Raw genomic sequence first — 27,669 nt, forward strand, 5'->3', positions numbered from 1 at the left:
TACAAAATCTCAACTCTCACTTTACCTCTTCAGAGCAGGACACACATGCAGGTCTCTTTTCAGTAATTTACTACATTGTGGTGGTTACTCCTAAATTTCAGCAAACGGTAAGCTCTTTCTTGTGAATTTTTAAAAACAAAAATGGGTTAAATAATATTGTGAAACTGGGGGCAGGTTAATAATTCTGAGATGTGTTGCCAATTCTGTTTGCCAAAGAATCTCATTAGCTCTTTAAGTGGTGATGGTGGGAAGTGCCAGCAAATCACAGCCAACTGATGGCAACCCCATAGGGTTTTCAGGGCAAGGGATATTCAGAAGTGGATTGCCATTGCCTGCCCTTGTATAGTGACCCTGGACTTCCTCGGTGGTCTTCCATCCAAATACTGACCGTGGCTGACTGTAAGGATCTGCCAGTTGAATCTCAATAAATTCACTGCAAGAGTCCAAGACTGCATGAGTGAAAACTTTATCGATAATCCCACTTCAGTTCAGCATCCCAAAACATTCTTTGTTAGGAATAAAGTCTGTTTCCCAATACCCAACATATACAGACATTTAAGCACAGCCCTGTTCCCCCCCTTCTATCTACAGCAAACAGTTACAGAAAGAATCTAGCTACAGTACATATCTAAAAGAATGCAAGCTACTAGAATGTATTTTAAAAATCCAGCCAGTTCAAGGTTAGTATCTACGGCAACGGCTCTTTTCTGGCTATAAGGTCATAGATATAGACAGATAAATGTCTCTGCCTGCTTTCCCAGGCCAGCGTGCCAAGAGGAAACAGTGTCAGCTAGCAGGATCTTTTACACACAAGATTTTACACAGCATGTCAAAGAATATCAAGCACCCAGCATAACAGTTAACATTAAGTCCCTAAAGTATGGCAGGGGCTGCTAAGACCATTAAGCTTGTAAAGCATGGCTTATTTCGGGGGCCATGACCCTGAAACTGACCATACTGAATTTCCAAGATCTGACAAGGTCAAGCTTGCCGGGTCCATCCAGGTCAGGGCATCCCCCTCTGCAAGTGCATTCACATACTAGTGTAAATTGTATTACTGATCAAATTGTATCACCTTTAGTGCTGTCAGCATGAAATTGTCAGCATGAAATTGTGAAATTGTGCTGTCAGCATGAAATCCATAGATGACTTCCTTGTATGAATGGAAACATACATAGAAGATAAGAGCTATCAGTGGCTATTAACCAAGAAGACTACATTTATGTTCAGAGCCCACGGGAGATAGTTTAGGCCACCATATCTTGTTTGGGGGGTCTTTGGGGACATTTGATTGTCCAATGTTGAAAACGAGAAGCTCAACTAGATGGACCATTGGTCTGATCCAGCAAAGATGGTCTTATATTCATATTTTGTCAGTAAATTAGGCTCTTTTACACTGAAATCCATTCAACATTTTCATTAATTCACTCACTCTGGTTGCCAACTCTTAAGCTCCTTGCTCTCTCTATATGTGACAGTAGTTGAGTAGTTTTGCTTCCTGCCAAAAGAGCTACAGTAATACTGGAAGAAGCAACATCCCTTTTGGCAAATAGTGGCCAGTATTTGATTTATAACCAATGTAATATCCTGTCATTCTCCCAGATATGAAAACAAAATGTTTTAGATTGTTTTCCTCCCCTCCATTTTATACTTAAAACAATCCTGAGAGGTAGGTCTAGATGAGAGGGTGTGACTAGCCCAAAGTCATCCGGCAACCTTCCATGGTAGAGTTCTTGTTCCAACCCCTTTAGTTTTGTCTAAGAGGAGATATTTTCCATCCTCCCTATCTGAGCTAACTGCTTATGCTGGCTTCTCATGATTGCTGAAGGATTGCTGAAGAGTCTAGCCCCAATGAATCCTCCTTCAAAGGCCAAAATAGCCTTGTAAGGGACCCTACCTCTGTTGTTTATTGAAAGAAACTAAGGCTTGAAGGCTGGCAATACTGTGGCAGTTGCCTAGCAATGACCACTGAGGGCTTTCATTTCTTAAAACTACAGGCAATGCTTTTATAATTTTGGGGAGGGGGGGTAACACCCTAATGGGTTTTTTTGTATTTTTTCATATTTCATATTTTTTCATATTTCATTTTTTTTGGTATTATTTTGCAAACCTGGGGCTTTTCTTGGGTTTGTTGAAAGACATGTTTTGTTTGTTCATGGCCCCATTCTAGGGATTTTAGTATCCATAGATGGGGCCATGTGAACGATATATTGATGATGGCGTGTGAACTTCTAACCTGACATTTTAGACAAAACTGAGAAGAAAGTTTTGATATGAAAAAATTATAACTAGACATGGGCACGAACCGCATTATGAATGCAAAAAAACCCACGAACTGCCCGATCGTCCATTCGCAATCTGGCAGTTCATGAGTGTCCAAGGCCAATAAACCAGCGTTCGTAAGAGGCCCGGTTTGGTGCGTTCTTCCACGGTTGATGAAGCCAGACAGTCAGGCACCATCAATCAATTCCCTTGGAAATGGAGCCAGGGGAATGCCTGAACTCTGTCTGCACTCCTTCTGTTGCCCTGGAAACCCAAATGGAAGCCCAGTTTACCTTGATCGGCAGGTCTTCCTTCCAACCATGGACCTGCAAAGTGGTTACAACTTGGGAGAAGACACTCAGGGGAGTGAGGGGGGAGGGGAGTGTTCTGTAGCCTTGGGCACTCCAATCTCATCCCTGCAAACCCTGATAGGCAGCTTTGACAGCCAACCACAGACCTCCTGTGTTGGTCTATGGGACTTGTGCTTATAAATAGCAGTGGGCTCCCAGGCTGGGCTTCACTTTCAGCAAGCAGTGGAGTGTGACAGAGCTATTGCTTGCTACTTGCTAGCCTTTGGGGAGAGAGATAGAGAGAGTATAATTGAGCTGGGATTTTGGGGATAGGGATCTATCTCCTACCTCTGGTTCCAAGGCTGCTGCCAGGCCCTGGGGTCAAGCTCAGTGGGCACCTCGGCTGAGGGCTCACTGTTATTAGTACTAGTGCCTGATCTGGTGGTCAGGCATCTTGGTGTGCTGGGCTAGGGCTCTAACCTCAGCCTCTGATTCCAGGACTGCTGCCAGGCCCTGGAGCCAAGCTCGGTAGGCACCTCAGCTGAGGGCTCACACAGTATTATTAGTGCCTGATCGGGTTGGGTCTGTGGGAGTGGTGGGCTAGGGCTCTAGTCTCTCCCTCCCTCTGGTGCCAGGGCTGCTGCCTGGCTCTGTGGCCAAGCTCAGTGGGCAACATGGCTGAGGGCTCACAGAGTCATCTCCTTTTCTGTCCTCCTTAATTCTACTTTCTTGGCACAATAAGTCTTCCTGTTGTGTTGGCCACCAAGGGTGGTTGTGGAGCGGAGTGCAATGGCAGTCCTCCTGGTTTACTTGTGGAAAGCAGTAGTGGGTGTGGCTCGGGGGCAGCCAGGCATGGCAGCCGCCGTCATCACCCACCTTCCAACCTGAGCCAGGAATAAGAGTGCACTCCTCTGAGGCCTGGCCGGTGGGCACATGGGGGTGCCACTGGTGAGCAGCCAGACCCCCCACCCCCTGAGGGGAGGTGGCACACCACCGCCTCCCCATGCCCACCAGGCACGGCAGCCACCGTCATCACCCACCTTCAAGCCTGCGCTGGGAATAAGAGCATGCTCCTCTGAGGCCTGGCGGGTGGGCGGGCACATGGGGGTGCCACTGTTGAGCAGCCAGACCCCCCACCCCCTAAAGGGGAGGTGGCTCGTCACCACCTCCCCATGCCCGCCAGGCCCAGTGGCCACCATCATCACCCAACTTCCAGCCTGTGCCGGGAATAAGCGCACGCTCCTCTGAGGCCTGGCGGGCGGCACATGGGGGTGCCGCCAGCGAGTGGCCATACCCCCCCCCGCCCCTAGAGGGGAGGCAGCCCACCTTCAAGTACACTGGGCCAACGTCAACTGGTGGCTCTAATTGTATCGAGTGGGAGTTTCCTAGGGGCCTCGGATTGGAGAGGGTATAACTCCAAGATCCCTATTGCAATCTTGACCAAATTTGGGTGCTGGCTGGAGGAGAGCCTGCTAAACGCTTCCTGGGAATATGGGCTCTCTAAGTCCAACAGGGGCCGTTCTGAGCCCCGTGAACCACAAACCATGAACCTCGAACCGGTTCATCAGCAGGAAAAGTTTGTTGTGGTTTGCGACTTCAGGTTCGGCGGCTGCACCAAACCAGGAACCACGGGTTTGTTAATTTTTTTTGGTTTGTGCCCATGTCTAATTATAACCCCTCCCAAGATTTAGCTAATACTTTTCTTATGTTTTGTCATTCTTTTTTTACTCCAGGCAACACTTCTTTGCGTACTTCTTACCCAGTTCTTATCTTCAAGATATTGCTGTAGAAGCTTTCCTAGCTCTTGAAAGCAGTATGCCCTGCTGCCCCTGCAAAAGAGGTACAGTAAATATCTTTTATTTATATTTATTTTAATTGAATTTATTTACAGTTTAAAGTGTCACACATTGACCTTTCGTAGAAGCATACTAGTCATAACTAAGAGCATTGAACAGCTAGCTGAAGGCCCAGTTACCCCAGTGTAGTATAAGCCTCTGATACACTACAAAGTGAAAAATATTCATCTACTAGGGGCTTGGCCTCTACTCACACTTGCCAACCCCACAATTCACCGCACTGACAATATTTAATGGTAGTTTTAATAGTGAATGAGTGGTTCTGCCTCCTGCTAAAAGAGGTTCTTAAACCCCCTTGCTTAATAAAGGAGGGGATGTGTTCCATCCTCCTCGTCTGTGCTGCCTTTGTCCCTAATGTGGACCTAAGGCAGCTTACATTGTTCCCCCTCCTCCATTTCATCCTCACAACAACAACCATGAAAATAGGTCTGGCTAAGAGTGTGGAATTGGCCAAAACTCAGCCAGCAACCTGCCATGGCAGAGTGGGGATTTGAATCTAGATCTCCTTGATCCTAGAATGACATTCTAACAGTTACACCACACAAGGTTAAATAGGTCAGGGAAGTTGTTAAATTCTCTTTGCATTGTTAGAGATGGGATATGTTCTGCCTTCCCTATCAGAGCTCACTGCCCTTGCTGGCTGTTTGTAAGTAAACCTTTGCTTCCATTGCAAATACCAGAGGGTTATAATCTGTGCTAGGATGGTATGATTCCCTTCGTTTTGTTATTGCAAGTAGCACTACGATCCTAAAGCTGGTCAACTATTTTTAATTGCTTAGCTTTGTTTTCCGATGAGTTATGCCTGCCATAACTTCCAATGAGAAAACTCAAGGGGCGGGGGGGCCAAGGGCATTGCCTAGGCTAAGATGTTCCAATCTTTTCATGTTTTGCACTGCAGATCCTGCAGTCAATCTGAAGCTATTGGTCAATTTTGAAACTCCTAGCCTTATTTTCTGATGAATTATGCCTGCCACAGATAATTGCTTCCATTGAATATAGCATTTGGGACTATTGGAAGTTACCTCATCCAGGGTATTCTGATTCCCTTTCTTTTGGGCACTGCCACTCCCTTCATCTTTCTGACCTCGGTGGCCAGTTTTAAAATATCTAGCTTTATTTTTCGATGAGTTATGCCTACCACAGGCATTCCAGTTGAAGGGGGGATTTTTGGTGAAAATGCTAGGCCACAATGTTCCAATTCCCTTTTTTGGGGGCACTGCAAGTCCCATCATAATTCTGAAGCCATTGGCCAAACGTGAGGCTCCTAACTTTATTTTTGGATGAGTTATGCCTGCCAGAGTAAACATGTCTTCCAAAGCAGAAACTGGAATGGGATAGAGTTTCTGGAGATTGTGTGTGCCAGGATGTTCCAATTCCTTCCACATTTGTCACTACATCTCCCACAACCACCGTGATGCCAATGACCTGACACAGCCAACTTTAGCTTGCTTTTCAAATAGTGTATTGGGGGGAAATTTCTAGAGATAAACTGGGCCAGGGTGTTTCTATTGGCTTCATTTCCCATGATCATCCTGAAGCCGGTGGCCAATTTTAAGATTCCTTGCTTCATTTCTGAGGGCTTATGCATACCACAGAGACAGACAGATGAATTGTTTTCTTATAAGAACAGTCCATGTCATTTGTGGTAAACCTAAATGGGTCTAGGTTTTTCATCAGCCCAATATGTAAAGCAGGGTGTTACCTCAGAGGGGAGAGCAATTACAGTCCCAAGATCCATCCTCATAAACTGTAAGCATCACTTCTTGCCCTCTGCCCTTTAAGACTTCTTTGAAAGTATGCCTCCAGTAAGTGGGCTCATTGCAATAGCATCTGCTTTGCATGCAAAAGGTACCAGGTTCCAGTCCAGCATCTTTTAAACAGAAATAGACAAGTTCATCCCCAGCCATGGTGATTTCAATGACTTAAAGAGGACCAATCATAGAGTTACCATTCCCTTGGTACCATTCCCTGCTCCCAGCCTCCACTCATCACCACCTCTCACCTGTAGGGTTTCCAGGTGTCCAGTTTTCACTTAGGCAGTCCGGTATTTGGGGGGAATGTCTGGGGAAACCTTATCCAGATACTGAACACCTGGCCCTTCCCTTCATTTCCCCCTCCCCTATTGCCCAGCCTGGCTGGCCAGTCTCCTGTGGCTATGTGGCACTACCACCAACCCAGAGAAGGGGTCAGCAGCCCTGGCACTTGAGTGGCCTCCTGTGGCTGCACAGCACTCCTCAAGAGTGGCTAGGTGCCTAGGCAGTCTCCTGTGGCTGTGTGGCACCACCAGCAGGAGTGGACGGCAGCCTGGGCACCCAGAAGTGCGTCATTACAATGATGTCACATCTGGTAGTGACATCATCACACTGGCTGGGATTATGTATGCACTGCATGCATATGTTTGTCAAAAAAAAAAGGTTGGTTCACCCCTTTACCTTTCTCCAAGGTCCAGTCTTTTTCTGGACCTCATCTGGCAACCCTACTCACCTGACCAGTGGAGAGAAAGGCATGGAAATGGTAAAAAAAAAAAAGACTGAAAGTGAGCTCTCATGTGCTCCAGAACATTTCTGTGCCATGCTGGCAATTATGTCATTCCCAGTTCAATGTGGAAGCAAGGGGTCTTGCGAGGTGCCAACTTGATAAAAAATAAGCTGCAAATGCTAGATTCCCAGTGCAACATGGAAGTATTCCAGTGTTTGCACGCTCTGCACACACGTCCATGATAGGTATCCCCATTGCACATGCTGTAGCACCCTCCAACCCCCACTTTGAGCCCTCAGGACCTGGCAACCCTACCTCAGCAGCAACAGCAAAGGTAGGCTTTGGTGGGGGGGGGGTTAAAATCTTATGCCCTCCCACCCAATGTTGCCTCTTGTCCTTCACATAGTTACTGTAAAATGCTTACGTGCTGCCATGTTCTTTGTTTTTATATTTGTATTTATATAGTTGTAGTATACATTTTAACTGAATGACATGTATTATTTATGCTTTTAATGGTGGTGTTTAGTAGTGTGGTGTATTTTAAGTCTGTTGTGATCTGCCCTGAGCCCACTTGTGTGGGGAGGGTGGACTATAAATTGAAGAAATTAAATTAAATTAATTAGGCTGGGAACCACCCTATAAGCACCAGCCCCAGAGAGGGGCAAAGCAAGGAGATGGGTGCAACTCTGAGGAGGCCATGTCAGTTCAGCATGCAGCTGGCACATCCAGCAAGGCAGGGGCTGGAGGAGGGAGAGTGCAACCAGGCTTAATAGGATATCAACAGTCATTGAGCTTGTGTCCAATATTGCAGAGCTCTCTAAGACTTGTGAACCTCAAGTACAACATGATACAATTAAAGGACACCAACACAACAATAGAACACCAAGCCAAGCAGAAGTAGGTGAGTAATATTATACAACTGGCAAACTGCAAAACTTGCAATTCCCATTACTAAAAGGGTGCTTGGAAAAGCAAGGCACTTGGTCAATAGATCACTAGGTCCTCTGAGTGCACAAGAGTGTAAGCTATATCTGTAGAAGCTGTCCCTACAGAGTGAGCAGGAGTAGCAGGCACAAAGCAGAGCCTAGAAACATCACTAGGAGTGCTGGCACTCTTAGATGTCACTCTTGTTTAAAAACTGAGTGATACCTTTCTCAATATTAAAGACTAGCAACAAAGCTCGTTGTGGGAAAAATACAACAGGATCTAGAAAGGGGAAGGAAGACAGGTGGGCATTCCCTTCTCCTCCATCACTGACCCTGGCCGCATAAAGGCAGAGGAGGTGGGCAAGGCCACCTCATCTGCACCTGATCCCAGCCGAGTGAAGGAGGGGGGCAGGCATTGCCTCCTGCACCACTCCTGATCTTGTCCAGATGAAGGGGGCAGTGGGCATTGCGACCTGCTTTGCTCCTGATCTGAGCTGGATGAAAAGGAGATGGGTATTTCCACCTGCTCCACTCTTGATCCCAGCGGGTGATGGTGGGAGGCGGACATTGCCACCTACTCCACTCCTGATGCCAGCCGGATGAGGGCAGAGGGCGGGTATTGCCCCCTCCTCCCAGCTGGGTAAAGGGTGGGCAGGCATTGCCACCTACTCTGCACTTGATCCCAGCTGGATAAATGCAGTGGGTGAGCATTGCCACCTGCTCTGCTCCTGATCCCAGCTGGGTGAAGGGGGGTGGGCAGACAGGGGGAAGCCATTGCCACCTCCTTTGCTCCTCATCCCTGCTGGGTGAAGGCAGGGGGTGGGCATTGCCACCTTCTCCGCTCTTGATCTCGGCCAGGTGAAGGGGGAGTGGGCTTTTCCACCTGCTCTGCTCCTGATCCCAGCTGGGTGAATGTGGGGGGAGGGTATTGCCACCTGCTCCGCTCCTAATCTCAGCCAGGTGAAAGGCAGGGGGCGGGCATTGCCACATGCTCTGCTTCAGATTTCAGCCAGGTGAAGGGGAGAGCAGGCACGGCCACCTGCTTAGCTCCTGATCTGAGCTGGGTGAAGAAGAGATGGGCATTTCCATCTGCTCCACTATTGATCCCAAAATATAGAGCAACACGGTAATACTGCTATCAGACAAGAAAAAAATTCCCGTGTACTATAATGCCTCCACAATCAACAATAAAGCGTGTAATATTGTTTCCAGAATTATTTATTCACCAATATATAAGGGGTATATTAAACAACTTGTATTTCAAATTATCTCTCTTAGCACATTCAAGAACTGTACCACATATTGCACTCCCCCTCAACCTCAATCATATAGGCATTTCAGACGTCCTGTAATTATTCTATTAAAGTGTCACGTGCTCCAAGTGCTATAATTATTACAATTAAAGTGCATTTACTGGTCAGGCATCCTATGACACTACTTTTCCTATACAGGGTTTAAATTGCCTTGTTCACAATTATAATATACAGTCACAATATAGGTGCAGTCCAAGAATGATTCCAGACACTGTGGGTGTCACAGCTCATGGGTAGACCTATGTCCTTCCAATATACGTTGTAAACTCTGTGACTGAGTTCTCTAACGGACGGTCCAGATCCTTGTAAGGTCCGTTTCCAAAGTTCTTTTTCAAAGAGCACAGTAGCTGGAAAAACATACATAGTCATAAAGAATCCCTGAGTATCTAATGTTTACACTAATACATTCATAGTACAATATACTCACTCGGAGATTCTTGCAATTAACCTTCCATATCCCCTTCTAGTATTCCAATTACTTCCATCTGCATCTTGTTAGCTAGTAACCGTTTTATCCTCTGAATGTAATCCACGCCCCCATCATATAGTTATTCTCTCTTAAAGAGATATTAGTCCCATAAGTAGTTATAAGAAACACGTATAGTCATTGGCTATATTCAAGCCATTAGGTATGAGAGTATTGAGTTTATATATCCAAAAGGTTTCTTTTTGGTGTAGTTCCCTAGTAGCAGTCATATATTCCCTCTTTCGAGTCTTGAACAGCACTGTAAATAACATCTCCATGTCACTATGTTTTCTCTCCAAATAATGTTGGACCATGGGTGCCTCTAATACGTTATTCTTTATTCTGGACTGATGTTCACCAAGCCTTATTCTAAGGCTTATTGCCTAAAATCCATAAAGAAGGTTTTCCCCCTCCGGGTCGCCCAATTATATCGGGAAGCAACTCTATCCTGGAACCGTTGTCTAAATACTTGGATTTTTTTCTCCAGGATTTTGTAAGAAAACTACCGACTTTTTTACTGGACACGGGGGACTTTGTCAAGAAGTTTGAAGGCTTCAAATTACCAACAGGGGCGATATTAGCAACACTGGACGTTGCCTCACTGTATACTAATATTCCGCATGAAGAGGCACGCCTAGTGGTAATGGAAACTTTAGATCAAAGAGAGTGTTTGCGCCCACCCACTTTCTTTTTGACATCACTTTTGGAAATAATACTAGAAAACAACTACTTTAGAGTAGAAGACCAATTTTTTATTCAGCTTCGAGGGGTCGCGATGGGATGCTCTGCAGCACCATGTATAGCGAATCTATTTATGGGACGGCTGGAAAGGGACTATTTTTGTAATCCTGTAACTAATCCATTTTGGAAGGACATCATCATATTTGTTCGTTTTATTGACGATCTCTTCCTAGTGACAAATGAAAATGTCAACATCCAAGAATTGGGGGAATGGATGAACAGTATACATCCCAATATAAAGTTTACTTGGAGCACAAGTAGGGAGTCTGTGAATTATCTGGATGTGACAGTGTATAAGGGGGAGGATGGGACCCTGGCGGTAAGACCTTTTAGGAAACAAACAGACAAAAATTCATTACTCCATTATAGATCCTTTCATCCCGGACATCTAAGGGCCAACTTACCCTTTGGACAATTCCTGCGACTTAAAAGAAATTCTACTAGTATTGCTGATTATGTTCTCCAGAGTAATATATTGCAAGAACATTTGAAGCAACGGGGTTACCCAGATAGGGTGTTATTACAAGCAAGACGACGTGCTGACGAAACGACCAGAGAAGAATTACTTAGACCGAAGGTACGAACGACCAGAGACCGTATCGTGGGTGTTCTTGACTATAGTGAGAAAGCAAATGCCATCCGCAGGGCAATCTTGAAATACTGGCCGCTTGTCAATGATATCCCAGGCTGTGAGACTCCCCCACTGGTAGCCTTCAGGAGGACCCGGAACATCAAAGATCAGATTATACATTCGGATTTAAATTATGATATTGGCACCAGGAACATAGGACTGCCGAGGGGTGTATACAAATGTGGGAGATGTAAACAATGCTCCCTAATAATGACTACAGAAGATTTGGAACAGTCAGGATTAAGGACTACAAATGAATTTGTTAACTGCGGCACTGAGGGGGTAGTGTATGTTTTGAAATGCCCATGTGGTCTATTATATGTAGGAAGTACCACACGCTCCATTAGAATAAGGCTTGGTGAACATCAGTCCAGAATAAAGAATAACGTATTAGAGGCACCCATGGTCCAACATTATTTGGAGAGAAAACATAGTGACATGGAGATGTTATTTACAGTGCTGTTCAAGACTCGAAAGAGGGAATATATGACTGCTACTAGGGAACTACACCAAAAAGAAACCTTTTGGATATATAAACTCAATACTCTCATACCTAATGGCTTGAATATAGCCAATGACTATACGTGTTTCTTATAACTACTTATGGGACTAATATCTCTTTAAGAGAGAATAACTATATGATGGGGGCGTGGATTACATTCAGAGGATAAAACGGTTACTAGCTAACAAGATGCAGATGGAAGTAATTGGAATACTAGAAGGGGATATGGAAGGTTAATTGCAAGAATCTCCGAGTGAGTATATTGTACTATGAATGTATTAGTGTAAACATTAGATACTCAGGGATTCTTTATGACTATGTATGTTTTTCCAGCTACTGTGCTCTTTGAAAAAGAACTTTGGAAACGGACCTTACAAGGATCTGGACCGTCCGTTAGAGAACTCAGTCACAGAGTTTACAACGTATATTGGAAGGACATAGGTCTACCCATGAGCTGTGACACCCACAGTGTCTGGAATCATTCTTGGACTGCACCTATATTGTGACTGTATATTATAATTGTGAACAAGGCAATTTAAACCCTGTATAGGAAAAGTAGTGTCATAGGATGCCTGACCAGTAAATGCACTTTAATTGTAATAATTATAGCACTTGGAGCACGTGACACTTTAATAGAATAATTACAGGACGTCTGAAATGCCTATATGATTGAGGTTGAGGGGGAGTGCAATATGTGGTACAGTTCTTGAATGTGCTAAGAGAGATAATTTGAAATACAAGTTGTTTAATATACCCCTTATATATTGGTGAATAAATAATTCTGGAAACAATATTACACGCTTTATTGTTGATTGTGGAGGCATTATAGTACACGGGAATTTTTTTCTTGTCTGATACCACTATTGATCCCAGCTGGGTGATGGCAGGAGGCGGGCATTGCCACCTATTCCACTCCTGATGCCAGCTGGGTGAGGGCGGAGGGCGGTTATTAACCCCTCCTCTGTGCAAATTCCCAGCTGGGTAAAGGATGGGCAGGCATTGCCATCTGCTTGATCCTAGCTGGGTGAAGGTGGTGGTTGAACATTGTCACCTGCTCCACTCCTGATCCCAGCTGGGTGAAGGCGGCAGGAAGCTATTGCTTTGCTCCTCAACCCTGCTGGGTGAAGCGAGAGGGTGGGCATTGCTACCTGCTCTGCTCCTGATCATGGCCAGGTGAAGGGAGGAGCAGGCATTGCCACCTACTTTGCTCTTGATCTGAGCTGGGTGAAGAGGAGAAAGGTATTTCCATCTGCTCCAGTCCTGATCCCAGCTGCGTGAAGGCAGGGGGCGGGCAATGTCACCTGCTCCACTCCTGATATTGGCTGGGTGAAGGAGGGTGTGGGCACTGCTTTGCTCCTGATCCAAGCTGGGTGAAGAAGAGATGGGCATTTCCACCTGCTCCACTCCTGATCCCAGCTGGAAGATGGAGGGGGCGGGCATTGCCACCAGCTGGGTGAAGGGCAAATGGGCATTGCCTCCTGCTCCATGCCTGAACCCAGCTGGGTGAAGGAGGGCGGACATTGCCACCTGCTCTGCTCCTGATCCTAACTATGTAGAGTGGGGGTGGGCATTGACACTTGCTCCCCTTCTGATCCCAGCTGAGTAAAGGGCAGGTGGGTATTTCCACCTGCTCCACCCCTGATCCCATTTGGGTAAGGCGGGGGGCAGGCGTTGTCACCTGATCCCAGTTGGGTAAGGTGGGGACAGGCATTGTCACCTGATTTGTTCCTTATCCCTGCTGCGTGAAGGCAGGAGGCAGGCATTGCCACCTGCTCTGCTCCTGATCTCAGCTGGGTGAAGGAGGGAGTGGCCATTGCCACCTGCTTTGCTCCTGATCTGAGCTTGGTGAAGAGGGGATGGGCATTTCCACCTATTCTGCTCCTGATTCCAACTGGCTGAAGGTGAGTATTGCCCCCAACTCTGTGCCTGATCCCAGCTGGGTCAAAATGGGGGGCAGGCATTGCTGCCTGCTTTGCTCTTCATCCCATCTGGGTGAAGACTGAGGGTGGGCATCACCACCTGCTCTGCTCCTCATCCCAGCTGGCTGAAGGCAGGGACGGGCATTGCCACCTGCTCTGCACCTGATCTTGGCCTGGGTTTCCCTCCACAGCAGCACCCTCTGGATGTGCAACATGTTTGGAAGTGAGTTGTCTTGAATATGCTTAGCCTTTTATATAGTAGAATCAGGAGGGTTTCCCCCCTTGTATTAGCTATGTTATGGCTCCTTTGATGCAGTGCTGAATAATACAATTAATTTCTCTTCTTTCTACTGGATGGTTCCAAATGAAAATCTTCATTCGGTTGGAATTGTTCAGTTGGAAGAATGTACATTGGCCTCTTCGCTTCTGATGAAGAGAGTGAAGAATCTTTTCAGCAGACTTTGAGACTGAGGCTCCTCCAAAACAACATTTGTATTACTTTTACACAAATGGTGCCAATTTTATTGAATAGCCCCCAAATAAAATTATTGAAGGCATTTTTTCATTCTCTCTGGTTTTATACAAAGTGATAAAAAGTCACTAAGAAAGCAAAAATATTATTTCTCTTTACCATAGTAAGCAAATTGAAATGGAAAAAGGAGTGGTTAAAAAGAAAATGGAGAGGTTAAATGGAAGGGGTGTGGTTGCCCAGGGGTACTCTGTTGCCCAGTGCCCACAGAAAACTGGAACCATCTTTGGGTGGTCCAATATAAAGTCTCTCTTTTGCTGGATCTGTCCTTGCTCAGTTTTCTTGTGATCCTGTGGCTCTGGTGCCAGACCAATCAGTGCACAGATGAAGAATCCACAAGTTTGGTCTTGCTCCCAGAGTCTCTCTACACAAGACCTCTTACACATGGACACTCAAGTTTAGGGAGACGCAATGTTAGCCAGGAAGCGTAGTTTAAAAAGATATAACCACTCTGTCAATTTCACCTCTCTACAGTACCTGGCAGAGATTGCTCCTCAGAGGTTTTGTTAATTTCATCTTCAGCTCACGGAAGGCTCTGTCAGTTTCACCACCCTTCAGCTCTGTCTTTTAAAACTGCATTTCCCAGCTAACATTGCATCTCCCTACACTTGAGCATCCTCGTGTAAGAGGTCTCGTGCAGAGAGACTCCCAAATTGATTTCTAACTTGCAAGAAAACTCCAGTGTATGGAGCTCTGAGAAAGTGTGAATGGCTTTTGAACTTCTTAAGCCATCATTGTTGATTGCTTGTTTTTCAACCAAATGTAATTTCTTTTTTCAGAACAATTAAAGGGAGAAATTGGTAAGTGAGATTCTTGGGATCTTTTCCAGGGTCAGTTTTTTAAAACTAGAAACAAAGCCCGTTGTGGGGGAAAACTACAGTGGGATCTAGATAGGGGAGGGTGGGCAGGCAGGCATTCATTCTTCCTCCATCACTGATCCCAACCAGGGAAGGAAGGGGATAGGCATTGCCACCTGCTCTATAACTGATCTCAGCAACATGAAGGGGTAGTGGGCTTTGCTACCTGCTGCACGGCTGATACAGACTGGGTAAAGGGGGGCAGGCATTGCCACCTGCTCCGCTCCTGATCCCAGCCAGGTGAAGGGAAAATGGGCATTGCCTTCTGCTCTGCACCTGATTACGGCTGGGTGAAGGGGGGCAGGCATTGTTGCCTGCTCCAAGCCTGATCGCAGCTGGGTGAAGGGAGGTGGGCATTGCCAGCTGTTCCCTGCTGGGTGAAGGGAGGAGTGAGCACTACCTCATGCTCCTTGCCTGATCCCGACAGGTGAAGGCAGGCAATGGGCTTTGCTACATGCTATGTTCCTGATCCCAACTGGGTGAAGGGGGTGCGGGCATTGCCACCTTCTCTGCTCCTGATTCCGGCAGGTTGGAGGGGGGTAGAGATTGCTGCCTGCTTGGCGCCTGATACAGACAGGGTGAAGATGGGGTGGGCATTGCCACCTGCTCAGTGCCTTACTCAAGTAGGTTGAAGGGGGTGGGCATTGCCACCTGCTCCATCTCTTGTCCTGGCTGGGTGAAGGGAAGAAGGGAATTCCCTTCTGATCTGTGCCTGATCCCACCAAGGTGAGGGCACGAGGTGGGCATTGCCATCTGCTCCACTCCTGATCACAGCTGGGTGATGGGGGTGGGCATTACCATCTGCTCTGCTCATAATATCAGCTGGGTTAAGGCAGAGAGTGGGCATAGCCACCTGCTCTGCTCCTGATCCCAGCTGGGAGAAGGCAGGTGGGAATTGCCACCTGCATCACTCCTAATACCCACTCTGTTAAGGCAGGGGTGGGCATAACCTGCTCAGCTCCTATTGCCAGTTATGATAAGGAGGGTGTATGTATTGCCACCTGCTCCACACCTAATACCAGCTGGGTTAAGGCAGGGATGGGCATTGCCATCCTCCGCTTTTAACAGCTGGGTTAAGGTGGGGGTGGGCATTGCCATCTGCTTCTCTCCTAATGCCAGTTGTGATAAGGTGGGGGTGGGCATTGCTATCTTCTTCGCTCCTAATACCAGCTGGGTTAACGCAGGGGCAGGCATTACCACCTACTCCACTCCTGATCCCAGCTGGCTGAAGGGGGGCTAGTATTGCCACCTCCTCTGCTCCTAATACCACCTGGGTTAAGGTGAGGGTCGGCATTGCCACCTCCTCTGCTCCTAATACCAGTTGCTTAAGGTGGGGGTGGGCATTGCCACCTGCTCCACTCCTAATACCAGATGGGTTAAGGCAGGGGCAGGCATTGCCACCTTCTTTGCTCCTAATACCAGCTGGGTTAAGATGGCGGTGGGCATTGCCACCAGCTGCTCTTTTAATACCAGCTGGCTGAAGGGGGGCGGGCATTGCCACCTGCTCTGCACCTAATACCAGCTGGGTTAATGTGGGGGTGGGCATTACTAAGTGCTCTTCTCCTATTACCAGCTGTGTTAAGGCTGGAGATTGGCATTGCCACCTGCTCTGCTCCTAATACCGGCTGGGTTAAGGCATGGGGAGGGCATTGTTACCTCCTCCGCTTCTGTTCCCTGGCTGTGCTTCCCACCAAGGCATGTTTTCTGGAGCAATATGGTGAGTTACCTGGGCTTTCCTTTGTGGCAGCGCCCTCTGGTGGTGCACCAGGGTATAAAGTGAGTTGTCTGAAACACGCTTACTCAATTATATATATAGATAAGTTTAGGGGAGAGAAAGAACTAGTAACTGATCTAACTAGCTAGGATGGCTTTAGATTGAAAGTAGGCCATGCTGCCTCTCCTGGTGCATGCAGGGGAGAAAGAGGGAGAGGGGGAGAGAAGGGAAGGAAGTTCCCCTGGCAGGAAGGAGACTAATAGCAGCCTATCTAACTGTCTCTATGGTTGTTGCCTTCCTTCTTCTCTGCTGGCAATCCTAAAGGCCTGAGCAAGAGACATCAGCTGTCCCTTCTTCTAACAGACTCTGTGGCATTTTACTCTACTGATGTCTCTCCCCTCTCTAAATCCCTCCCTCCCCAGCCTTCCCAACTCTCCACGATTTTCCTGGAGATCAAAAACTTAAAATTTAAAGGGGACAATATAGTTCTCAGTGTCTGCTCAGCCCAAAAACTGGGAAATATCATAGGCATACATTACATTGTCCAAATCTATGAAGCCCTCAAGTTCTGGACGTTGGTTTCTGACATACCTGGATGTTTACGGCCACCAATAATAGCCTTCCAATGGACTAGGAGCATTAGGGACATTATTATTTGTTTGGATTTAGGATCTCCAATAAAGCATCCTAATTCCGTATTTCCAGCAGGGCTTCATAGATGTGGATAATGTAAAATGTGTCCATTGATTATGAAAAAACAAGATCTAATAGATTTACAACTTAAAGAACCAGGGTTCTTTATGAAATGCAATACCAACAATGTTGTTTATCTGATAAAATGCCCATGTGGCTCTTTACTACACTACATGTCAAGTCAAGGTCAGACTTAGCGATCAAGATTAGGAACCGAATCTTAGAAGCCCCCATGGTCTCTCACTATGTAGAGAAGTCTCATGGAGAAACTGACATGAAATTTACCATCCTATACAGATCACTAGAAACCAACACTGAATTAATTATCAGGGACTTACACAGGAAGGAGACTCTTTGGATATTTAAGTTCTGTTCTTTAGCTCCAAAGGGCTTAAATTCCCACAATTATTTTTTCCTTTTGGGCGGGCTAAGCAGAAATTGAGAATGGTTACATTGTCCCCTTTAAATTTTAATTTTTTCAAATAACATTTCAATATCATTTTCCCCACCCTTCCCCTCCCTCCCCTTTTTCAGGACTTCCAACAGCTTTCCAACCCTATATCTTAATCTATTCCTAGTCTATCCCCTTTTTCTATCACTCATTATATCATGTTTACATTCTGCTTTGTTAAACTAAGCCCTATCTGTTAACTTCAAATCTATTGTTATTAACTTAAAATCTATTATCTGTTACTATCTGTTAACTTCAAATATATTTAAATTTAAGCTAACAATTAAATAAAATATCTACTTTATTAATTTTGCCAATGTCTATTAACTCCAAATCTACTTAAATTTAGGCTAACAATTAGCTAATACTTCACTTTAAATTTTAAATTTTTGAACTCCACATGGGAGGCGGGTACAAGAGGATTCAGTATAATTAACATAGGAAAATACAACTCACACACATCATCAGCTAAGGATTGAACACGCCAGCATGCCTGAATAATTCTGCTTGTTATGTGCGTATAGGAGAATACAATCAATGTATGTTATTTTCAGTAACCTTGTATGGAGATACAGTGTTTTGTTAAATATATTACAGAGTCTGTGATTTTTTGAAAAAAGATTTATATTGAAATGGGATTGAAAGGATATAGACAACCTGTAGAACAAGTTTTGATCACAGTTCCCCCTATATCTGCATGAAGGACCTAGTGATACCCTATGAACTAAGTGATTGATGAATTTATTCAACAAGGATTGAGTGTACATGGATATTGAAACCAAGCTCTATGGATGTATAATGAATTAATTCTGCACTTTATTACTGTGATGCAATATGAACTTTTTGAACTCTTCCATGGAATTGTGGAATATTCTATGCTTGCCTTATAATTACTATGTTTAATGAAGACTAAAGCATGTGCACTTTAGTAAGAATAGCATAGGCCATTTCCACACACGTTGAATAACGCACTTTCAGTGCACTTTAGCAATCTTTTGGAAGTAGATTTTTTGTTCCATACATGGAAAAGCAGTTCCAAATGTTCACTAAAGAGTATTGAAAGTGGATTATGTCTGTGGAAGCAGCCCTATTGTATATTTGAGATTTGAATAATGATGGTTCATTTGCACATGCCATTGTAAGAGAGCAGTTCCTTGTTGATCTGGTGAAAGAGCACTTTGCTTGTTCATCCAAAAACTTTGTGACTATACATGAATTGCCTGTTTGATTCTTGAGTAAATGATTATGTGAATTATATCTATTACTTGGTTATGACTTAATATTTAATAAGATTTTGCGAAATGTTTTTGGTGTTGTAGTTTATGAGGTAGGGCCAGCTGAGAAGGTGTCTGGCTCAAGGTCAGCCAGGAATCTTTGACGGCAGCAGTAGGATTCAAACTGGGATTGCCTCAATCCTAGACCAATGACACTGCAATTCCCATCACTATCACCTTGGTGCCCAGTTTTTAAATGCCTAGTTTTCTTTCAGGATGAGTTATGTCTGCCACAGGCAACTTTGCTTCCCTAGCAATTGGAGTGGCGATTTCTCGCAGTAACATGGGCTATGATGTCGAGATTCTCTTTCTTCGGGGAACAGCAGGTCCCATCATAACTCAGGAGCCAGGAGCCAATTTTGAGGCACCTGGCTGTATTTTCACGAGAGTTATGGCTGCCATGGACAATGTGAGCTTCCATTACAATTGGGGGAGGGGGGGTGCTTCTGCATATAACCCAGGCTAGAATGTTCTGATTCCCTTCATTTTGGGCAATGCAATTCCCATGATCATCCTGAAGCTAATTGCCAATTTTTGAAACCCCTTAGCTTTATTTTATCAAAGAGGGGACTCCACACTTTCATAAGCCCTTCACATAATATTTCGTAGTTTAGTTTGTCTGCCGTTCTAGCCTGGACTGGCTGAAATGTAACACTGTCATCTTCACCCTCAGAGAGAAAAGGGTGCTGTCAGGTAATTTCCTCCTGTAGTGGTATCACTGAGTCATGAAGTGGAAAGACAATATTCAGAAATGTCCCTGTCTTTACTATAAAACTGTTTATATTTTAACCAAATGTTCTTTCTTTTTTCAGAACACTTAACAGCAGAAAACAGTAAGTGACTTTCTTGTGGCATTTCCAGTGTCCTTTATTAAAAATCACAGGCTTTTCTGCAGTTGCCAACATCCAGATGTGGCCTGAAGATCACCAGGAGTTACAATAGATCTCCAGACTGCAGAGATTTGTCCCCCTTGGGAAAATTCTGCTTTGGAAGGTGGACTCCGTGGCATTTTACTCCTCTGATGTCTCTCCCCTCCCTAAGCCCCACCCTCCCCAGTCTTCCCAAATCTCCAGGAATTTCCCAACTCAGAATTGGCAACTATAGGCTCTGCCCCTCTTGGTCCACTCACCAACTCCATAGCTCCCTGTGCCTGCCATATTTGATTGTAATTTGCATACTGCAGGAGAGGTAAGACCCCTGCTAAAACACTTACAGCAATACCAGAAGAAACAAAAGCAAGAGTGATCAACTTTTGTTAGCAAGCTGTATGCAAAATTATATGTACAACAAACAGCATTTGTAACACAACACAGGCTGTCATTGGTAAGGGAGTTTCTTAAACTGCAGGACCATCATAACTTAGGAGCCAGTAGCTGATTTTGAGGCAACTAGCTGTTTTTTCTGGTGAGTTATGCCTGCCACAGACCATTTTAGTTTTCATTACAAATGAGGGGGTTGCGGGGTTGCAGAATACTCAGGCCAGAATGTTCTGATTCCCTTCATTTTTGGCACTGCAATTTCCATAATCATCCTGAAGCTGGTTGCCAACTTTTTTAAAAACCCTAGCTTTATTTCATCACGAGTTTTGTCTGCCAAAGACAACCCATAGCTTCCACAGCAAAATATGGGGGAGGGGGAGGGTCTGAAGATTACACACAGGCCAGGATATTCCAGTTCCCTTTATGTTTGGCACTGCATCTTGTATGACCATCCTGAAGCCAGTGGCCAGTTTTGAGACTCTAGATTAATTTCTGAGGTGTTATGTGTGCCATGTACAGAGAAATTGAGATAGAGATGGATCCGTTTATTATTACAGATGAGAACTGGCCGTGTCATTTGTGGTAAAGCTAAATATATCTAGGTTTTTCAGCAATCCAGTATAAAAAGCAGGCTGTTACCATAAAGATGGGAGCTGCTACAGCCCCAAGTTCCATCCTCATTATTGCGGTTAAAATAGTTTTTATTTTGGAAAAGGTACTTTTTGGGAAAGGTAGTCTCTCTTTGGCTGGACCTACCTTTGTTCAATTGTCTTGTGTGATCATGTGTGTCACTGATCTCAAAACAATCAGTGCAAATGAAGACTTTATCTTTGATCCCACTCTCAAATTGACCAAGACAAAGCTGGTACATGGAGCTCCATCAGAGCAAGAATGCATTTTGGACTTCTTAGGCCACCATTCTTGTTTGCTTATTTTTCAACTGAATGTAATACTTTTTTTTCCAGAAAAACTGAAGGAAGAAAAAGGTAACTCTGAGTTTTCTGTGGCCTTTTCCAGTGTCGTTGATTAAAAATAAGAATAACCTATGTTATTTGTGGTAAACCAAGATGCATCTAAGTTTTTTACCACACAATATGAAAATCAGGATCTTACCTCAGCAAGGGATGCTGCTACAGATCCATTCTCATAACTGTGGTTCAAATGGTTTTGATTTTGGGGGAGGTAGTAAAATGTAAAGTCTCTCTTTTGCTGGACCTACCCTTGCTTAATTTTCTTGTAGCTATGGGCGAAGCTACAAGTGGCGAATGGCACTTAACGGCAAGTGTATTTCTCCCTGTTCACCTGCGCTCCACTCAATCCAGTTGCTGTTCAAGTGTCATTCGTCACTTGTAGCTTGGCCCTCAGTTGCCCTGATGCCAGAAAAATCAGTGCACAGATGAGTACATGTTTGGTCCCTCTCCCCGACTGACCTCTAACTTGCAAAGCAAGGCCAGTACATGAAGGTCTGCCAAAGCCAAAATAGGTTTTGGACTTCTTCTGGATGACTCTGGTCAGGCCTTATTCATATATAGGTGTGTATTTAAGAAGCCCTAAGTGTATAGTTAGCTTTCCTATATCAAATTATTTAACTCCTGGCAAAAGATATACCACAAATAACATTTTGGGTTCATTGCCTGGTATGGCACACAAGTAATACTATTACAGAATGCTTCCATCCATGATTATTCAGCATTCTTAATATTAGCTCAGTCAACAAAAAACATACCATCCATCATACCTACTTAGATGATTAAATGAGAGCAAATACATGCTTCCAAGGAAGTATCTTACCCCAAAATAAATAGGTCATGAGCTAGGAGCCCCTTCTAGGCAGAAGCTCCCAAACAATTCAGCTTCTTGTATTTATGGGGTTTCAGAATCCTCTCCCAACAATCAACTGTCCTGCATTAGAAGGGTTCACATATCTTATAACTCCAAACACCAGACAAGATTATCTATATTTGAAACATCTTCTCAAAATATATAAAAATGTAGTTCATTCTTGCTACATTTTATCTTAACAAAGACTATGTAAAATTAAGTGATTACAATATCTTTTGGCCATTGATCGATATGCCCATCCTTGAGTTATATCTCCATTTCTGTAAAGTTGGGCAGTCCTGTCATTCTGAGATGCTGTCTGCACCTAGTCTTCAACACATGGTATCTATTGATATGGGTTAGACTGCTCTTCTAAACTACACAAGGCATTACAACTGTGTTACTCCTCTGTTTCATGCCCCTTTCCTAGGTTGTTCTATTCTAGGCCTCCAGACTCCCTTCCTCACATATCTAGCTATGGGGCTAGGCTAGCTTCTGTGTGCAAAGAAATCTTCTATGATTTTCTTGGTCAAATCCAGCAACAGTTCCACTGTATTTTTGGCTATATCCATGACAGATTTGGGCCAGCATTGTTGATGACTCTGTGAACAGAACTATCTTTTACATCTTTGTATATGAATTGTCTTTTTCTTTCATCACAGAATTTTGGCATGCCCATTCCTACAGAGGTAAGTGTAACATTTTTTTTAAAAGAAAGAACAAAAACCAGGAAAACAGTATGGGCAGGCAGCAACTTCTGCACACCTCTCTTTGTTTCATGGCGCTTATCCAGATTAAACCATAAATCATCACACCACAACTCTTTTGTAATCATCACTCAATGTACAGTTGCCATGCAGTTCAAACAGTTCAAATTTTGCCAAGGTTATAGTTGTTCCCAGATTTTTAGCTATCATTTTTTTATATATAAATAAATGTCTAGTTCTTCTAATTGCCATGAAAATGTATAGGCAGTATTCTAATCACTACCTTCATAAGAAGTAGCCTTGCTTCCACCTTGTTGCCTGTTTTAATATCATATTTTTCATAGCATAATTCAACTCAGAGCAGCATAGAAAATGATGTGCTTTCCTCTGGTCACGTCTCCAAAAAAAATTTTCAAACTGGGGCAAGCAACACTGAGCCGCGAATGAGGATTCTGCAAACCAAGAAAATCCTGTTTTACAGGAAAATTATTTTTTTTTAATGTGTGGGTGAAAGGGACAAAAAAAACCTATACGAGTTACCAACAATTCGCATGCACAGAGTTACAAACTATTAGTATGCACAGACATTTAAATAGTTAAATTCAGGCAGCATATTGGCTTGCAGTAGAAACTCAAAATGCCATGCAAAAACACTGTGGTAACACAAGCATCCCTGAAAGAGTTCATTTTTAAAGCCACACAGGCTCTAGAATCTTGGGGAAATTGAATTGTGCAATCCAAGATCTACATCAGAAGTCTCCCCTGGAAGTTCTCAATCACCTGAAATTCAAGGTTGGTGGGGGGGGTCTTTTACCCTTATCTGCTGTCAGACTCCCTATCTAATGTGTCAGTCCGGAGCTGTAGTGTCCTCTAGCATTGCCTTTCTGGCAGACTTGGGTGAACCTCAGAATACAGAGAGGAGGGAGGTTCTGTCATTCCCTGGTGCCTCTCTCTCAAGTCATCTTCATCTCCCATGGCATCTTGTGAAGATTCTGGCCCTTCCTCCCTTCCTCCTCCTTGGTCATCCTATAAAAGGGTCCCCAGGAGGCAGGTCATTCCTGAGGTCTCCCAACCCTCCACTGTGGGGTGGCATGAGTGACAAGAGCCAGGGCCAATGGGACCCTCCCCTGACCCTTCAATCTTTTGCCCCACCTTCCAGGTTTCCCTTAAAAGCCTGCAACTTAGGCTCAGGTGTGCCTAAGGAGGCTGGAGCAGCCTCTTGACTGCCCCCCACCCCCAGTTCTCCTGATGGTACAGCCTGTGTCTGGAATCTTGCCCTACCTAGGAACTGCCTCCCAGGCCCAGTTGCAGAAGCAGGGCTCTTTGCTTAGGAGTCAGACTGGCCCCATTTTTGCCTACATGGTTGCTTATTTTGGGTAGGACATTACTGATTCAGATACAAATCTGTGTTTTAGGGGATACTAGAATTCCAGGACCATTATTTTAAGTAGGGAATGTATACGAGACTCTAGGGCAGCTGTTTATAAAGATAATGGCACCAAATTTGCACAGAACACAGTCCTCCCTCTAATCTAAAGATCCCTAAATTTCAAGTCAATTGAATGAAGGGGGCCAATTTTACAGACCGTCAAATTAGGTTCTCTAAGTTCTCTCTACTGGTTCCTAAAATGGTTATCAAGCAGCAGACAACGAGAACTCTAGCCATCCACTAGCATTAAAAAACAACCAGTTGCATTCATTTCATTTCCCTACTTTTACAATAACTAACTACAATTTCATTTAACCTTTCTACTGAAAATTCTGCATTTGTTGTCATTCCTTGTTGTGGTTTTCCATTTGATTTCTTTCACAAAATGAGGGAGGCTCCCCTCCGTCTTCACACACAGTCAGTCTGCCACTATTCTTTGACAGAGTCTATGAGGATGGAGTCTTCATTTTTCAACAAAATTTCACCAGAATTTTTCTTCTGCCTGTCAACCAAAGAACCCCCAAGGTTCAAGCAAACTGAACAAATGGTTTAATTTTTATGAGCCCCTAAACAAGGTCCCCCTCAGCCATCATAATTGTTTCCATTATTTCTATGGGGAACTTGGGGGCGGGGTCTGGATTCATTTTTTTCAACCAAATGTAACCAAAATTGTAGCAGAGTATCTTATTTCAAAGAACCCTTTCAAAGAACCCCCAAGGTTGAAGCAAACTGAACAAATGGTTTAATTTTTATGAGCCCCTAAACAAGGTCCCCCTCGGCCATCATAATTGTTTCCATTATTTCTATGGGGAACTTGGGGGCAGGGTCTGGATTCGTTTTTTTCAACCAAATGTAACCAAAATTGTAGCAGAGTATCTTAATTTCAAAAAACCCTTTCAAAGAACCCCCAAGGTTCAAGCAAATTGGGCAAAGTGTTTGAATTTATGGGACCCTGAAAAAGGTCCCGCTCAGCCATTGTAATTGCACTTCCAATATTACCTATGGGTGTCTTGGGGGACTATATTTCAACTAAATGTCACCAAAATTGCAGCAGAGATTTTTCTGCCTGTTTACCAAAGGACACCCCCCCCCCCCGATTTAAAGCAAATTGGACAAAGGATTTGAATTTTACAGGCCTCTGTACAAACCCAAGCTTTCTACTTTCAGAGAGGAAAGGGGGGGGGAGAATGGCAGCTCTCTGTAGCTCAGGAGTACCTGAAAGTACTCTGTGCTCCTTCCTTGCAAGGATCTGATAGGAAGGAGAAATGTCATTGTCCAGGAAATCTATAGAATCAAAAGAATACATGAGCTCACACTGCATGGCTGGTAAGCATTGGAACTTGGGGTAAACAACATAGATTTGGTGGGGGAGGGTGATTCCCAGGGAGCCCAGATTAGTGTTACAGTTCCAGAATATCAAATAGTAACCCCCAAAATAATAAAAGTATGATGTTAAAAACACATAAAAATTACTTAAAACATAAGCACTTTTCCTGCTCCTTGCAAGTGGCAGGTCCCTTTAAACTATCAGCTGGCAGGCAGCAAGGGGGGGAAATGGCTGGGGTGCCATGACTGCTCCACCCCTTACAACTGCCTGTTGCTGCTGCTGGGCGGTCATCTCCCAGGGGTCTCCCATCCTTCTCTCCAGGTAAGTCCAGGGGCTGGGCTGTGGACCCTGGACACAAGCTTTGTCTTATAACACCATAAAGTAATTAAGGCACCATTGTGGCCTTGTAAACCCAAATCATGATAGAACAAATCATCTACCTTTGATATTTAAAAAAATCAGGTAGCAGTTCAAGGAGATTGTTGAGATTTCATCTGTGCATAATGCAGATGTATACCAGAAGACTGAAATATAATGCCCACAGGTCTACAGAACTGAACTTGTTCCAGCAGATGACCATCCATGAGCTGTCCAAACTAAACTCTGTTTGAGAAGATTATGACTTTTGTTTTATGTCCACTAATTTCCAGATACTAGTATCTGTTCTTTGTGACTTTTAATTAGGCTCCTTCATTTCCTTTGCAGAAAATGTGGTCTTTGACCCTGAGACAGCTCACTCAAGGCTGGAAGTGTCTGAAGATGGAAAATGTGTGAAGGACACAGGAAATGTGTCATGTGTTTCTAAGAATGAGAAGAGGTTTAGCACTCTTATATTCATCTTGGCAAAAGATGGATTTTCCAAAGGGAAACATTACTGGGAAGTGGAGGTTGGCCCAAAAAAAAACTGGATCTTGGGAGTTGTGTCTGAATCCATTAGCAGAACAGAAAGAATCTCATTTTCCCCTGACAATGGCTGCTGGGTTATAAAACTTGAAGATGGCAAATATTACTGGGATCAGGAAAACTATTTGTTTCTGAAAGTGAATGAAAAACCTACAAAAATAGGTATATTTCTAAATTTATCAGACAAAAGTCTGGTTTTTTATGATGTCCACAGGAAAATTAAATTGTACACTTTTACAATCTGTGACAATTTTTCTGGGAAGTTGTATCCATTCTTCTCTACAGGCTTAGAAATGGATAGCCTACCTCTGAGAATTTCTCCATGGTTTGAAGAAGACTGTTGAGGAAGAATGAAAAGCCCTCTACTGGTGGCAAAATATATGGTAACACACGTAGGACCTTCCCTATGTATGTTGTCCTATATACGGCTACCTGTAGCAGGACTGAGCACATGGCCCATGACCCACTTATGCTCTTTGTCCCAGGTACGGAATTCTTCTCTTTGAACATTCCTAATCACAGGGTTGGAGCTGATGCATGTAAAGTTTGTACATGCTTAGGCACTGTGCCCACTTTGGGATGAATGCTCATAAGTGTGTTGAAGGCCCAACATGCTTAATTCTGGATGTGGCTTCGGGTCAGCACATGTGATTACCACTCACCTTTCATTCACATAATATGTCATATGTACAGGGCTATTAGGCTTGCCAGGCCCCTTTAACCTCCTGGCTGGGAGACAGAGACCTGGATCTTCTTGCATGCGTGCAAAGTATACACTCACTCCTAGAAGGCATGATGATGTCACTTCTGGAAGTGATGTCATCATGCCTGTAGGGAGCAATGCCTACTGCGTGCTGGCTCAGGAGGATTTTTTGCCTCTTGGGCCTGTTTCCTAGGGCCTTTCCCCCTTGCTAGCAAGGTGAGTGGTGGCGGGGAGCAGAGGCTAGGAGTGGGGGATCCTCCACTGGGGGACTTGGTAGCCCTAAGGGCTATACATGTAAAACATTCCAAATTTAGCTCATAATTAGTGTATATCTTTGGTTCCTGTTTTTATCCCCACCTCCCCTCCTTCCCTTTTCTCTTCTCCTTGGATCAAATTTTAGATTGTAAGCTCCTTGTGGCAGGAACCTGTTTTCTAAGCACTATGCAGATCAATCCAATGTTCAATAAATAAATCAATGCATAGGTACTACATACTGAGTTTTAATTTATGCAGGATGGTTTGCTGCCCATTTTGTGTCCAGCGAGAGACACCGAATAGAAGGAACAATATAAATAGAACCATTCATGCTTTTGACTCTCCTTCTTCAAACAAGCCTTC

The 27,669-nt window shown here is 44.4% G+C and overlaps 1 protein-coding gene across 5 annotated transcripts; it reads left to right on the plus strand.

Annotated features, from left to right (window-relative positions):
* Positions 1 to 27,669, plus strand: LOC129338553 (tripartite motif-containing protein 72-like). Of its 5 annotated transcripts, XM_054992872.1 has the most exons (8): positions 1 to 107; positions 4,286 to 4,392; positions 7,698 to 7,787; positions 14,693 to 14,713; positions 19,715 to 19,735; positions 21,127 to 21,147; positions 22,645 to 22,671; positions 26,151 to 27,669. In XM_054992872.1, exons 2-8 carry the CDS (start codon positions 4,368 to 4,370, stop codon positions 26,690 to 26,692), a joined length of 747 nt encoding a protein of 248 aa, XP_054848847.1. In that variant the 5' UTR covers positions 1 to 107; positions 4,286 to 4,367; the 3' UTR covers positions 26,693 to 27,669. The 5 variants fall into 5 exon arrangements, with proteins under 5 accessions (XP_054848847.1, XP_054848848.1, XP_054848849.1 ...); XM_054992873.1 differs by lacking the exon at positions 14,693 to 14,713; XM_054992874.1 differs by lacking the exons at positions 7,698 to 7,787; positions 14,693 to 14,713.

This window comes from Eublepharis macularius, chromosome 12 (assembly GCF_028583425.1).
Source record: "Eublepharis macularius isolate TG4126 chromosome 12, MPM_Emac_v1.0, whole genome shotgun sequence".
NCBI classification, from domain to species: Eukaryota; Metazoa; Chordata; class Lepidosauria; order Squamata; family Eublepharidae; genus Eublepharis; species Eublepharis macularius.

Excerpts from the sequence above, each read along its gene's own strand:
- LOC129338553 (XM_054992871.1), top strand. The coding sequence starts at position 20,808 with ATGGGAGCTGCTACAGCCCCAAGTTCCATCCTCATTATTGCGGTTAAA. Across the intron at positions 21,148-22,644 it reads AAAACTGAAGGAAGAAAAAG|AATTTTGGCATGCCCATTCC; the intron begins GTAACTCTGAGT and ends CTTTCATCACAG. Across the intron at positions 22,672-26,150 it reads GCATGCCCATTCCTACAGAG|AAAATGTGGTCTTTGACCCT; the intron begins GTAAGTGTAACA and ends TTTCCTTTGCAG.